This window comes from Dermacentor silvarum, chromosome 1, assembly GCF_013339745.2.
Source record: "Dermacentor silvarum isolate Dsil-2018 chromosome 1, BIME_Dsil_1.4, whole genome shotgun sequence".
NCBI classification, from domain to species: Eukaryota; Metazoa; Arthropoda; class Arachnida; order Ixodida; family Ixodidae; genus Dermacentor; species Dermacentor silvarum.
In genome coordinates this window covers 210,743,831-210,759,089 of record NC_051154.1, presented here as the reverse complement: position 1 = coordinate 210,759,089, position 15,259 = coordinate 210,743,831, and the positions used below count along the sequence as shown (strand labels likewise).

Here is a 15,259-nt window from a genome sequence, read left to right as displayed (position 1 = left end):
GTGCTATTTAGCCTCTCGGGATGGGCTTGAGTTCCCCACGCACACTGTTCATTGGACCAAGCTACCTGTGATTTTTTCTTTATATTTAAAAAACCTGCAATAAATTTAGGTATAAGATTTCCTACTGTGCACAAGGTGAAGACAACTTCACAGGGCTAGAGTTGCTTTGAACAGTGGGGAAAAAGGTTGGACAAGTGCACCGACTCCATTTAAGATTATTTTGAAGAGAATGACGTGCTCTTTCTTTTGTCTTAAATGAAAAGACCATTTTTTGGTCTTTTGAAAGCAGCCCTTTTTTTCCGTTTTTTTTTTTTTTAATTTGTGTGTGTGTGTGGGGGGGGGGGGTTCAGCTCACGAATTTACGACAGGATGGGTGAAAAGCCTGTCAGCACAACTGTTCCCGGAAGATAGAGTGTGTCTGCTTGGAGATTTGAAGCTTTTCTTGAATTCTAAATGTTATCAGTGCATTCTGTGCATTTTCAGCGACTGTTTCATCATCGATCAACGCAGCAGAATCCACCTGGGTACACGGCTCTCCCCGCATTCTCTACAAGCGCATCGGCCATGGCCGTCCGCTTCTTCGCACGTTGCTTTCCTGGCATTTCGCAACTTTTTCAGGCTTGGTTCTGTAGCCCAGTATGTATCGTCCTAAAGCTTCGACGGTCCCCTACAAACATGTCAGAAGTGCACTCGCGTTATATCAAACTGAAGACCACTTTGCATATCCCCATGATCGACATGTCGCCTAGCTTGCATGAACTTCTTACGGGCTTACCTGTTAAGAAGTGTGCGCCACAAACTCATTCGATGAGGCTCAATGCGTCAAAATTAGCATCCTTGATCCACCCGTGCAAGCTACAAGCTCTAAAAATGTTCGGGGTGTGTTCAGATAAGTTTGTCCGGGCATCTCCGGTGACCATTTTTTTGTATTGATCAAAAATATATATTTTGCTGCCTGAGTGCCAGGAAAGATGAAATCAATCTTATTTTTGTGAGAAAAAGAAATCTGCCTTCCCGAAAAACTTATGGAAGTACCTGGTCAGACAGAAGTACTTTTTGCGAATTTTGCAAAATCTGCATTTTGATCAGCTCTCAAAGAAAAAGTGCTGTGGCCACGAATCTAAGCATACTTAGTAATAGAGTACAGGTCAATAGCATCAATTCTAATCAATTATTACAGAGTATGATCACTATGATGGAGAGAAAAAAAATCACAAAAATGAAAATTGCACAATATTGGTCAAAGTCGACTTTTTTTTCTCTTTATCTGTGAAGAGCAGTTTTCAAACTTTCTCAGCCTGTTGCCATGAAAGTTATTGAAATTCGAGTCAAATATCTTTGCCCTAAATGGCACAAGAAATTCACAAGAAGCACTCACGTTTAAACCTGTTAAATCAGCACTACTTTAAAAAAAAAAATCTTAAAAAAAAGGCCATCCTCGATTTTCTTGAAAATTTCCCAAATTGAGTCTACTGAATTGATGTTATCCGGAAAAACATGTGTCATTTGTTTTGTTTCAGAATTACAAAGCGATAAATGTAATTTACCGCCATTGCGACATAGGGGGTCCGCACGTGCTCATGGTTACAGGTTTCTTTCTTTTGAGAGATTAAAATGTTCCAGGACGGTTCGGGTAGCGAGGATTGACAAAACAAAAAATTTTGGGGTGAAAACATTCAGTGCATTCTTGGACAGCAATCGCAAAATCTGTGCATGGGCACAACGACAGAACAGTAGGGCATTGTCCCATGGTTTGTTTGGAGTGCTTGCTCCAAGAGGAGGTGCACGACCCCTTCAATTTAAAAATTTTGTTACCTACATTGAGGTTCTGAAATTGAGACTCTAATGTGTTGGAAATCTCTACCATGTGCATTTATATAAAGGACACACTGCTTCTGGATAGTCTGCCACAAGGCCACAGTGTCAGCCATAATGTCACAGTTTCTATTGTAAATATAGCTGCAATGGAAAACAACTTTTTTTTTAGCTCCTGTTGCACACAGCTTCTTTAACCTATGGAAGTGCACACTTGCTGCTAACGAGGAAAAACCTGAATTAACATGCGATTGCACATCACTCTATCCACACAATTAAGGTTAACACAAAGCCAGAACTGCTGAAAACACTTTATTTAGTAGTGCTCACTAGAGAGAGGAGTCTATGACAGCACTCATCTCCATTAAAAAAGAGAAAATTTCCGAAAACCATGCAAAAAATGTGTGTGGCATTTGTTAAGTAGACAGGAAAACATGGCACACTGTGTATGGTTTATACAAAATCCTTGTCATATGGCACAAACAATGCCTTCATAAATAGTGACAATGGCAATAGGTGGTCTCCCTGTAACAGACTGTGCTTCAAACTGAGCACGAGCAACACACCTTGCAATGTGCCAAGAACAGGATAACAAGAAAACATCAAAGTGAAGGACAAGTAAAATATAATGCTTCTACTATTAGGTGCAATGCCCTTTTTCAACCAACCTGAGCAAGCATGCAAGAAAACGATTCGGACACAACTCAGGCCACACTCGGTGCAGTGAAATATGTGCTTGTAGTGAAAACAATATGAATGCAGGTGCATCCCGGATCAGCCACCTTTTGACATTAAAGCTACTAGGCTTATACTGTTCAACAGTTTTCCCCACAATGTGAACAGAAGAATCTGTCTAATAAGAGACTACCCTGACAATGTCTGCAATTCCCAGAACCTTCAAACCAGAGCTAGTATGACTTTCCCATTCTATACAATCAAAAAAAAAAAAAAAAAGAGCATATTTTAGGAAATTAACAATTAAGAGATACACAAGGGCAGTCTACCAAGGTGGGTGGCCTCCTTATGAAGCAAGCAATTACATCCTGCCTATTTAAAGTGAGATTTTAAAAAACTAACAAGAAATAAAAAAAGGTTGTTCTACTGGGAGTTACACACTGGCTTAAAAGGAAAAACTAAAAACCTTAAAAACTAGCAACCTCAAATGCCTGGCCCATATTGTTCAAGGGATGAACAAGCTAACACATAAAGGTGACCTGCATAACTTTGTCAGTTATAGGCTCTGATAGCTTGGTTTATCCAAACCAAATGATGACTTACCCTCTTATAGTGAAGCTAGTACATACTGCATCACTTCACTGGCACATCACGGTATTACACCTGGACATCACACACACACACACAAAAGAATAGGGGGACAGAGAAAAATTAATAAATGCAAAAAGAAGAAACATTCCATTTCAGGACAGAAAGCACTGACATATGTTAAACACAGGGTGGGAAAACTTAAGGCCAAAATAGAATCACTAAATGAATATGTACTGTTGGCTAAGTGGCTTACAGAGAATGTTTTGTTTATAATAAAACAACAAATGACCCTGCATGCAAGCAAGAAAAATGGATGTTGTCTAACTTTCAGAAAATGGCTGTTGAACTAACTGTGGGCACTTGTAACATGGGCAGCACCTCCAAAGCTGCAATGAGTATTTTACACAGAGCACCTTACACCTTCCTCAATGGTGATGTTAAGTGAGTGGGGCTGACAATGCGAGTAATAGAAGAACCGAAGGTGCTTAGGAACCAGTACACACACAAAAACATTCACTACAAATGAGAGCACTCAGCTTTGTGCTCAGCAGCAAGCTCGTACGAGTTTTTCTTCGGTCTGGTGACCATAATGAAAATTGCATCATGCTGAAACTGCTTTTTCACTGCCTGCATATGCAATAATATGAACAGCAGTTGTACTTTTGGCAGTGATCTATATGTGAGAGGAGAAGGAAGTGGCAAGGAGGTTTTGTAATTTAGACATTAATAAAAGTGTTTTTCCCCAACTGTTTTAGGCTTGACTTTTTTTATGTTGCCATTTCCAGCATGGATTTAGCATTGCTGTAGCATAATTTCACTCTGCATAAAATATACCAATGCAGCCACACCTTGTAGGCAAACTGATAGAAGCTCAATCATCAAGTCACTTGCCCACTCTTGATGTTGTGGAGAAAACTTTAAAGATACATGTCAAGGCACCGCTGCACATGATGATATTTCGGGGTACATAATACCGAGTCATACATATCACTCTGCTCATTTTTAAGAAATAAACCGTACGAGTGACAGACTTGGTACCAGTTCATCAGGTAATGCAAAAGACTGGTGTACCAGAATCGCGGAAAGACAATGTCTTCACGTGAAAGCGGCCCAAAGGAAAAACAAGACAGCAGTAAGAAGTATTTGGCACAACAGATTGATGGTCGCCTGAACAATGCTCATGCAACACAAAAAGGCCTTGATGTAAGTACAAAAGTGTAACTAAGTTGATAACTTTCAGGAACTTAACAGAAAATGACTATCTACAATGACATGACAAAAGGCAAGTTTACTGGATGAGCATGAATGCACACCCACACACACACACACACAAAAAAAAAAAAAAAGTTCGGCAAGCTAAATTCTGAAAGAGGAAAACACTAGGGCCTTCAGGGGCTCACTATCAAGACTCAGGAATGTGTGAATGTGACCCCCTTATCTCAATGAGTAATACAGTAGCCAGTCTACTAAAGTAACACCAGATAAAGTTGTAATAGACTGCAATGTTTCATGCAACAGTAAGGGACAGACAAAAGAACACGGCTACTTAAACAAAACTGGGGCACGAAACATAAAGCTTCTTTGAAATGAGTAGTGGATGGCCCAGAAGAGGTAGGAACAAAATGAAGTGCCATATTTTCCATTGGTAACATGCATAAAAGAGAGCATCAGCATGTGTTTTATACATTAGCAATATAAAGATCTTGACAACAATGCATGAGATTCATGTCATACCAATTGCTGGTGATAATCATTAACACCACCACACTGAAAGCCGCTGTACACTAACGCTTCCCGAGGCACGAAATTTATATATTTTCTGCTGCACCAACACGAAAGCAGATATACACTTTTAGGCCTCAAAAATGTAACACGACAGGGACACAAGGCTCGCGTTTGGCACAAACCACAGGCTCTTTGGTACAGACAACCGGTAACCACAACAGGAAGCACAGAGAGTGTAAAACTTGTGGACTTCAACAGAGACATTCGTAACACCTTAAATACTACATAAAGCACACACGTTTATAGTGTCACAAGGCAAAACTTCGCATGGCACCTTATGGTAGATGAAATTCCACAGCTCATATCATTGAACATTGAAGCTTCTGTTCAAATGCATCTAAAGCCTTCTGAAAGGCGTGCGCGAGATGCATTTGTGCACTCTTGAGGTGCAAAACATTGAGCACATTTGTGCTGTAAACTGACATCACAGCAGTTCGCTTTTTCTTGCTAAGTTATGATCGGGCTTCCACATAGCAGTTTAAGCCAACATTCATTCAATGTATCCATATGAAAAAACAAACTACAACGCATCTAAATATTAAAATTTAAATATTAAAAAGAAAAAAAAAAGGAAAAGCCCCTAGCAGAGAATGGCAGCACATGGGTTTCTTTGTACTGGATGTACACTAGCAGATAAAGTGTTAAAAGATAACTGCAGAAAGCAAGCTTTCAGCTCAATGCCCTTTACTCTGCCTCATAACAGTGGCCTGTGTAGTGTACACAGTAGGCAGAAACAGCATGGGACACTGTGACAGGAACAGGATTAGCAGAATACTGCTGTAGCTATTTATATTTAAATCTGCACATATTGAAACAAGTTTTGTACATCAGCCTCTTGTACGGTGAAATGCTGCTATTTACGTGAGGGCTTCGCATTTATTTTAAGCAATGTTCTCACGAGTGCCAGCAGATGGCGTAGCCCATGTTCCAACAGCCAACGATGGCTTGGCCACAATAATAGGCAAGCAGAAAATGTGCCTTGTGCAACGTAATGTGCTGAATGAAGAGATCAAATGTAATAACCATACAGCAGCCACAGATATATAGATTTTACGCAGAATCTCGCCGATTGGAGCTAACCGAGAACAATTTGCACAAATAGGGGTGAAAGCTTCCCAAATGAAACCTTGTCATTCCAAAGTGATGAGTAATTAATGATATCATAGCACATATGCCCAAAATCTCCTGCCCTTGTATGTTCATGACATTATGTCTTCATTCCCTTTGCACTTTTTCAGCTCCATGAATTACCCTTCCTTTCGATGTTAAATGACAGCACACATGATGCGGCAGTAGTAGAGAGCACTACACTGCCAGTTAGGGGTCAGAAACGAGCAGGATAGTAAATGATCACTTGATAGTGACGTCAGCAGTGCTCACCCTGTCACAGAAGCTTGCTGAGGTTCAGAAATTATCACACCAATGTCAGTGTTGAAAGCTGTTACACTTTGAAGTCAGCTGCTTGTGCAGACTTTAAAATCAAACTAAGAGATGCTCTATGCAACCATCATCAATAATACTTCATTGGATATAGTCATGTAAACAAAGGAATCAAACACCAGCACTTCCATATTTGTAATTTTGTGCCAGTATGCATTTTGCAAAGGTCTTATTATTATAGCTGCAGCATCAGCCACATGCGTGCCGAGAGCTGTAAAGTTAGGCTTTCTATGTTGCTTTGGCCAAAATAGTATGAAGTTTGCAAGGTAGAATGCCATCGCCAACCGTTACTCCTTTAGGCCTACAGATGCTTACAGTTCAACAACACTATGTAAACATATTATGACATCTCTTAAACTGTTTCCTGCTTAATAGAGCATGTAAGCATTAGGTTACCACATGCCTCATGTTTGAAATGAAATTTTTATGGAAGAAGAGAGATTAATAAATGGTCATCCAAAGCACATATAATGCAATCTTGCTAAAATATACTGCTTCAGCTCCTACTTTATCTACAAAAATTAATTGCAATAAACAGCTGCTCCCACGGCTGCCCACCTTCCTGTTCATGTAAAGCTAAATTAAATAAATATGACATCAGATGTCACTCCTTCCAGTAAAATTGTTATTTTGTCAATAATTAAAGACATTAATAAGCACCAGAAACAGCACCACTGCCGTTTGATCCAGGGATAAAAGATTCAGTGGCAATTTAGCGGTAAATGCTAGAGAAAGGCCGTTAGCATCACGTCGCACCTCTTTGAGATCCCGGATCCATGATTTAGACCTCATTCACCACATTGCAAAGTGCTGTTCAGAAGCTTACTCTACACAGGTCCTGCCTCTTCGAGGACCGAAGTGCAACTGACGGCGGCCCAGAGCATGCAGACCGCCATCAGTTGCACTATACAGTATAGACCACTTATAACGTAACCGCTTATAGTGCAGGACCGGATATAGTACGGTCTTTTCAGACTCCTGTTAATTTTCCCATAGCACTCCATGTATACGCATACCGCTTACAGTGCAGCCGCGTGAGCCGAAATACCGGTTATAATGCAGCTTCCGCGGGAAAATCTCGCCGACAAGGGCGGTAGCGAGCACGCTTCTCAACGACGCGCGGGGGACGCGCGCCTTCACGAAGAGCGAACACACAGCGGAGAGCAAACGCGACTTCCATCACGCGAAAGGCCGTAGGGGTATGGGAGGGAGGGGAGGGGCGACGCTGCGCTGCGGCACCAAATGCGTATCTTGCAACCGGGGCAAGGGGACCTGGCCACGCAATCTCCCACGCGAAAGGAGCAAAGTGGGAAGGCAGCACGGGAGGGAGGGAGGGGGGGGTCAGCTTCTACTCTGCCAACAAATGCGTTTGCGCCTGTGCCGGCTGTCGGTGTTGTCGCGCGCACCGTATCTTGAAAGCGATTTCCACACGGCTCTGACCTTTGTATATGCTGTGCTTACACTGCTCAGTTTCTGTTGAAGCGATAGACCGCATGAACCTTCGCTCTTCGCTCGCTGCGGCGGCCGCGTTTCCCCACGACCACGTTTTGACAGTGGCTGTCTGCGGTCATCGAGTCTATTCATGTTTGCTTGCGCGCGTTGACACCACGCTTGTTAATTCAGTTAGTAAGCGAATGTGTCAAGTTTATGCAGCCGATAAAACTAATATCCCTACTCCTTATAGCTCTCTACTAATGTGCTATGGCAATTTATGCTTCACCTTTCGGGCGAAACTGAGACATTTTTTTTCATTATTACTTTGCTTCATGCGAAGATCGTGGGTACTTGGACATTAACCTTTCAACGTTCGTAAATTTAAACAGATACAAAACTCCCAGTCACGTGCTTCGATTCTCGGATACGCGCGGCTGCTTGGTCTACATGTTTTGCATACGTGCAGGGCTTGAAAATCGTTGTTTTGGTTATACTGCAGTACTGTTTATAGTGCAGATATTCACGACTCCGGCGACTTACGTTATAAGCGGTCTACACTGTATATATACAGTGGAATCTCGTTGATATGATCTTCACAGGAACTGGAAAATAAAGCATATCATCCGAAAATTGTATAGTCCAACGTATCATCCAACCTCCAACCAAATCGTATTAATGGCAAAAGAAAAGAAACACATTATCCCAAAAAACGTATTATGCAGAATAGTATCAACGAGATACTACTTCTACCATGTGACCGGCTGCCCACACTTCACACACACACTTTTTTCCACTTTGACACTCCTAGTGCTAACACATTAAAAAAAAAATTCTGGGGTTTTACAAGTCATAACCACAATATAATTATGAGGTATGCCGTAGTGGGGGACTCCGAATTAATTTTGAGCAGCTGAGGTTCTTTAACGTGCACCTAAATATAAGTACACTAAAGTTTTTGCATTTCGCCCCCATCAAAAGCGGCTGACATGGCCGGACCCAAGGATTTTGACAGGTGTCATGATTAAAAAATATGACTGTACTTCGTGAGCTAAAGCATAGTCAATGTCTGCTTCAGCAGTAATTGAGTGAAGTAGATTTTCAATATTGTTAAGTACATATAGCATACACAAAAATAAAAACATCATGGGGCTAAGCACATACCACTTGGACAAAGGTGTATAACAACATAAAAAATCATTAAGATGTGGTGCTGCTGTATTATCAGAGTTACTGCAGACATAGTTGCTGCAGAAACACAGTAAACACAGTGCTAGATAATTGAGAACATCTCAGGGTAATACTATAACAAACGGTCCAGTCATTGCAGGTGCTATCTAAAGAGATGCACATGTAAAAGAGTTGTGAGAACAAGAACAGGTGAAGTATATTTTCAAGTGATGTTGTGCTTACAAGACGTCAAACTATCAGCGTAGAAATGCCAGCGATGGAACTCTGATCACACTGAATATCACTCTTGAATAGGGCTTCTACAGGTGCCACATCATGCGATTCAACAGGTTAAATATAAAGAGAAGAAGGAGAAACAGAAAAGAGAAGGGGGGAGTCGGGGGTAGACAAAGTGAACGTCAGGTCCATTATCAAATTAGTAGCCAGTATAGTCACAAAAGCACTAAGAAGCCCCTAACTTGCATATGCATGCCATTTTCAGTGTCTGTGAGACATCATATAAATATGAAAGTGTCATGTGTGCTTAGAAGGCCAGCAAGGTGCGAGGAATCAGCCTGACAGCAAGCTAAGGTGTGTGAACTAATGCCATTAGAAAACAACAAAAAACTGTCAATCTTCATCTACCGAGAATGATAAAGGCTGAATTCAAAGCCAGGAAAATGAAGACTGCAGAATCAAACCTTCTTGAGGCAGGAGAAGAGAAATCTGTCCAACAGCAGCAACATTAAAAGCACAGATGCTGAGCAGGATCTATCTGAAGGAAGGCTCAGAGTTGGGCGCAAGAGGAGGGCAACTGTCATGGGAGCAGAGGCAAAGTATGCCCCCTCAGCTCTTGCCGATGGCACCAGTTCCTAGAAAATTCTGCAGGCCAGGCTCGCCTTCATCAATGGTGAGCCGGCTGATGTCAGGAAGCCGGCTCAAAGATGACTGGGAGCTTGGCAACGGGGCACTGAATTGCCGCAGAAACAAGCCTCCGCTGCCCCCAGAGAATGGTGGCATAGGTCCAGCTGACCAGGGTGGTGGTGATGCGGATGATGTGCTGCTACCCCCGTCTGCGAACACAGGCAGCTCCGGCAGGCTTCCAGGACCCGTGGCTGCACGGGCTGCTGGTGAACGGCCACTCCCTTGCATCTCCTCACTCGGGCCTCCTTTCATGGCGCCCGAGAAGCTCAGATCGTCTAGCTGCAGCAATCATTGACTTCCAGTCATTCTCCCGGCTAGCAACATACTATGTATATGCATTGTAGTCTACACTTTGCCACAGCCGCTTTCGAGTTGAAAATGATGTTAGAAGCACATACACTAAGTGTTTCACAGCAATAGCCTGCTATGGCCATTTGTCCCTACTTCTAAACAGCATCTGGGGCTGTATTCTGAAACGTTCCACTTCGGAGATATTTCGCTTTTCGCTTTCAGGCGCGCGCTGATTGGCTGGTTGAGCAAAACCAGAAAATAAGTCGCGCCACCTAGTAGTTTCGGTGTACGTCATTTTGATGTCACTGTGTCAGTGCGTGCTCCCGACACATATTGAATAAACGAACACGCCTGTGTCGTACTGCAGCCGATACATTCAAAAACAACACACCCAAGCCACTCTGCACTCGCACGGTGCACCCTGTCGTATGTTTTGCGAAGCGTTTGAGTGCACGTGTTGGTAGTGCATGCTGACGTCACAGGTAAGCAGCCGGTTGACTTATTGAATGTGACTATCGCCGAAATGAAACGTTTCAGAATACGGCCCCTGAATGCTGTCTGGTAACTGTGACTGAACAGTATGCCATAAAGCTGAGATGATCCATATTATACACTACTCATGACAATATGTTGGCCTCTGGTCATCCCATTTGTAGTAAATGGCAGTGAGCCTTCGAATTAGGTAAGCTCACTGACTTATGCTTTCCCTTAAAAATATTTACTGGAATGACTTCTTGCTATAGAGATGAAACACTAACATACTGTGGCTGTGAGGTAGGTAGCAGACACTGAACAACAACAAATATGTAAACTGAATTTTTTTTTTACAGGAATCATAACAGATACTATATGTCCAATAGTCCTTCAAAGGGCCCCTAAAGACCTGGCTTCATCATACATTTTGGTTACAGTCGACTTCCCAACCATAACAAGACCGACAGAACTGATCCAATTAATTGGCAGCTCAAATAAAAAAAAAAAAGGCTGGAAAAATGCCCAAGCACATTTGACAGTGTTTACCAAATTCTAACAGGCTGCTAAATCGCACTCCTGATTTTATGAAGAATGCAGCATGCTTCTGATTCTGTCAGTCAGAAATAAGATGAAACTTACAGAATGAAAATTAGTTTCCACTTAATGTCTATCATCATCAATCTCAGCCTAGCAGTCCATTGCGTTTGATACTCCACACTTCTCAAACCACTTCGTTACTACTGAAAACGGGATAGTGGCCGACACCTAGACTTGGTCCTGTAACACATGCAAGTGCCCGGAGTACCAAAAACATGGCACAACTCTGTTATCACTAGTGCAATGTGTAAACTAATTTCACTGTAAGAGATGGATTACTCAAGGAGAAAATAAAGATAAAACTTAATTTTTAATTTTTTTTTTAATTTCGCACCAAAACCCAATCGGCGGTATGTCAGAGTGAAGTCACAGGTTTCAAAGTTTTTTTTTTCTTTTTTTCCCCCTTGTATTTTGGCCATTGTGGTGCAGTAAGATTTCTTGAAACTTGCTAGGTTCAGTCTTTGGCACCTTTACAATGCAATCTATTTTTACTCACATCAAGCAGACACAGGCAAAAGCCATGACGTCATGGTGCGCTGGTATAGGAACTTCAAGATGGTGTTCGCCACCCATTTTTCATTCTTGCATCTTTTCTGGTAGGAGTGGCTTTTTTGGCATTTATAAGGGTAACGGCTCAACAAGTGGCACATTGTTATCCCCATCCTACAGTAACACACAAGAGCTTCTTTTTCGCCTGATCAAAAAAGTCCCCAGAGAGAAATGTGGGGACTTTTGTAACCCACAATGTGCCTTTGCCTAGGTACTATGAACGACAACGTCGATTTGCTCCATTTAATCACCGGTTAAACTTTCGTCCAAACGGAATCATAGCGGCCAATACAGAGTCAGTAATGGCGAAGCGGCAGATTTTTATCGTCAGTGGTTGGCCCATGTCACGAGTGCACGTAACATAAGGTTTGCCACTTCACAGTGCACCTTCAGCACTCTGCCAGTGCCAGAGGAGCTGGCAACGAGTGGCGATCTTTACAGTATATGCTACATGGGCCCCCTGTGCATATGCTCTGCCCAGCCATGAACATGAACTACAATAACCTGCAAATGAATATTTTATAATAAAACGAATTTGCAGTAATGTGTCATTACACATTGGTCTGCGGCCACTAAAGCAGCATTGATCTAACAGCCTCCCGCCCCCCTTCCCTGTGCAGCAAGTGCTCTGCTACCCTTGGCAGGAACTTTCCGTGCCAGGTAAGCATAGGAAAAAAGAACATGTACTGCAGAAGTCAAAGGGGGAAATGATATTATAATGATGCAGCAACATTTCAAAGAAAGAAGAAAAAAAGTATATCGAACACGCGAGTCAAACCGAGGGCCTCTCAGTCATGAGCGCAATGCTCCTGCGGGACGCCACGAAACACTAACAGAGAGCGCGCTTATTCCGAAGTATTTATCCGCTGTCGCATAGTGCAGCTCGGCTGGGGAGAAAGTGAGCGAAGTGCATCTTTCTCCGTATTACCACAGCCACTGGTAGTACTATCGCGCTCAGTATGAGCTACACCATGGGAACGCGTGGCCAAGCGCACTGTAAGGTTGTACAGTGGCGCCGATCGGGACGTGTTTTCGAGTTATCAGGGGAGGGTTTGGCTGTTCCTGCGAGTGCGCATCGCCTCCACTTGCTTGCTTTCACTAGATATCAACTGTCTTGTGAAGCTCGATTTGTTGAGCACGAAGTTTGGGCGTCAAGCCACGGCGGCAGTTATCATTTTCGAAGCTGGTATCATCACAGGGCGAAGCGAGGGTGAAATCAAGCAAGTGGAGGCGATGTGCACTCGCAGGAACAGCCAGAACTTCCCCTAATAACTCGGAAACATGTCCTGATCGGCGCCACTGTACATTGTGCTTGGCCACGCGCTCCCGTGGTGTAGCTCATACTGAGCGCGATAGTACCTACGCAAAGGCTGATTTCGAGATAAAAAAAGTCTCTAAGTGTCTCTCTCGCAACTCATGCATGCATACGATGGTCGGGCAAACACGAGAAAGAAGTTCTCGTCATGAACACTTGTTCTGCCGCCATCTTGTGATGACAATGGCTATGACGCCAGCTCTGATAGTAGACTGTTACTAATGCCGCAAACAAGGTTTTGGTTTCATATTTGACTGTAACAGTTCAGGCAATTTTCGGACCCACTTTCTTTTTAAAAAATGAGGATGTTAGAAGCTGGTAAATATGGTAATAATTCATTGTGAGCTGCTATTCTCACTTATACATTTACTGAAAATCGGCTTTTTCAGTTGAAGATAACGTGTCTGACACATTCACTCAATGGCCACTAGCACTACCAAGACTGCAGCCATAGGAGTCAAGACTGTGTCAAGCCTGTGGGATGCGCCACGTTTCATATCCGAGCCATGGTATGTTGCCTCCCTCAAAACAACGAAAGCGCACCACTAACTTCAGCAAAGCCTTTATATTGTAGACTTTACTAATTACGCTTTATCCAATACATATAGAAAAACTTGGCTCGGATAATTTTTAAACTGCCGAAAGAAAATTCAACTCGAACACTCAAAAGTTTTATAGTGTGAAACCAGTGGCGCACTGAAGGGGGGGGTTCTAACCCCCGAACACAGTTTTCTCCTTTAAGGGGTTGCCATGCAGTTTGAACCCTTTTCTTTATTATTAGGCATTTTATTAGGCAATTAAATTATTAGGCATTTTATTTGCTACTAGATTCTTCTGGCTAAGGCAAGGAAATTGAATATTATGCAAAGTGCCCCCCCCCCCCCCACAAAAATTCACCCCCCCCCCCCCCGGCAGAGATCGTGAAACACCTCTCGAATGAGTAACAGCAAGAAAGAGTGAGCAGTGTGGACCAGGAAATGGACTGCCAGGACTGTGAAAGTTATGCTGTTATGCTCCCAGCAGGATGAGTGAAATCGAGCTGGAGTTGCCAAATACTGTGAGCGAAGTTGTGCTATATCTTCAGCTACAGAAGTGCAGGGACTTGCACTATCCTTGACATCGACAACATCATGTGATCCGATGTATTTCTTCATTAAGCGATAGTCAGTTCGTGTTCTGCAGACATGTGCGGTGGGGCTGCTCATAATACCTTTTTGCATATGCATGTTATGCACTAGTCCATCTTCTAAATCGCCACTCATGTGCCTTTTATTTCATGTAAACATTGATGCCATCATATTAAAGCAGTTTATTTGGAGCAAGTTTGTATGACTAGCATTACAACTTTGCTCGACCTATGCGACTGCCCCAACCTTCAAAGGTAAATGCACAAGCTACTTCTGAATGCTTAACATTAAAAAATTGTGCAGATCCCACGCACTGTGGGAATCAATGTTATGCGAAGCATTCTGCTGATACCTGGCTATCCAGCGTTGTTTGGGGTAGTTGTGTGAGTGGGTTGTGTAGTTGTGTATAAGTGGGTCGTAAGCATATGTGTGTAACAACAACAGAACGATGACGACTATGTTGAAGACTATCATATGGCAGCAATGGCATGATTCCTACGGCGGCCGTTCGACGTGACCTTACAACATGGTAATTGTTGGTTCTACATAGGTAATGGACAAGCGTAAGCTAGAGAAACACGGATTGTGACGTCATCAGCAGTTACGTGTTGTACAATTGTACGTACCTATGGCTATGTCATGTGGTGTATATCAAGCGACGATGGCATTTGTACTACGGCGAAAAAATATTAAAACATGATTAACTTAAGTGATTATGAAGTCAGTACAACGTCGCAGAGTGTTTACGCAGTGTAAGATGCTACGAAGAAAGTACTGGGAAAAGCGGGCTGGTCCCGGAGATAGTGCAGTCTAACACGACACCTCAAAGCGAGAGCTGTCACAAGGAAAGAAGATAAGAAAGTGGCACGAGGCGCACACGCTGAGTGTTTCAAAGAGCTGGCTGGCTTCGGAACGAGTGAAGTATGTGTGCGATCATAGCCTAATGGTTAGAGCACTGGGCTGCTGTGCTTGACGGCAGAGGTTTGAATCCATTACCAGTCGTACGTTATTTTTAGGGGTGTGCGAATCTTGAATATCACGAAATTGAATCGAATAGCGAACATTCGAATAATTT

At 42.8% G+C, this 15,259-nt stretch overlaps 1 protein-coding gene across 2 annotated transcripts in view; it reads right to left on the bottom strand.

The window, feature by feature from the left end:
* Positions 1 to 2,109: 2,109 nt before the first annotated feature.
* Positions 2,110 to 15,259, bottom strand: part of LOC119436719 (carboxyl-terminal PDZ ligand of neuronal nitric oxide synthase protein) — a 53,069-nt gene continuing 39,919 nt past the window's right edge. For both annotated transcript variants that reach the window (XM_049659855.1, XM_049659861.1), the window contains 2 exons: positions 8,299 to 10,110; positions 2,110 to 7,210 (listed from right to left, as the gene is read on the bottom strand). In XM_049659855.1, the coding sequence (XP_049515812.1) occupies positions 9,754 to 10,110 (357 nt within the window). In that variant the 3' untranslated portion in view covers positions 2,110 to 7,210; positions 8,299 to 9,753. The remainder of the gene's footprint in view (positions 7,211 to 8,298; positions 10,111 to 15,259) is intronic.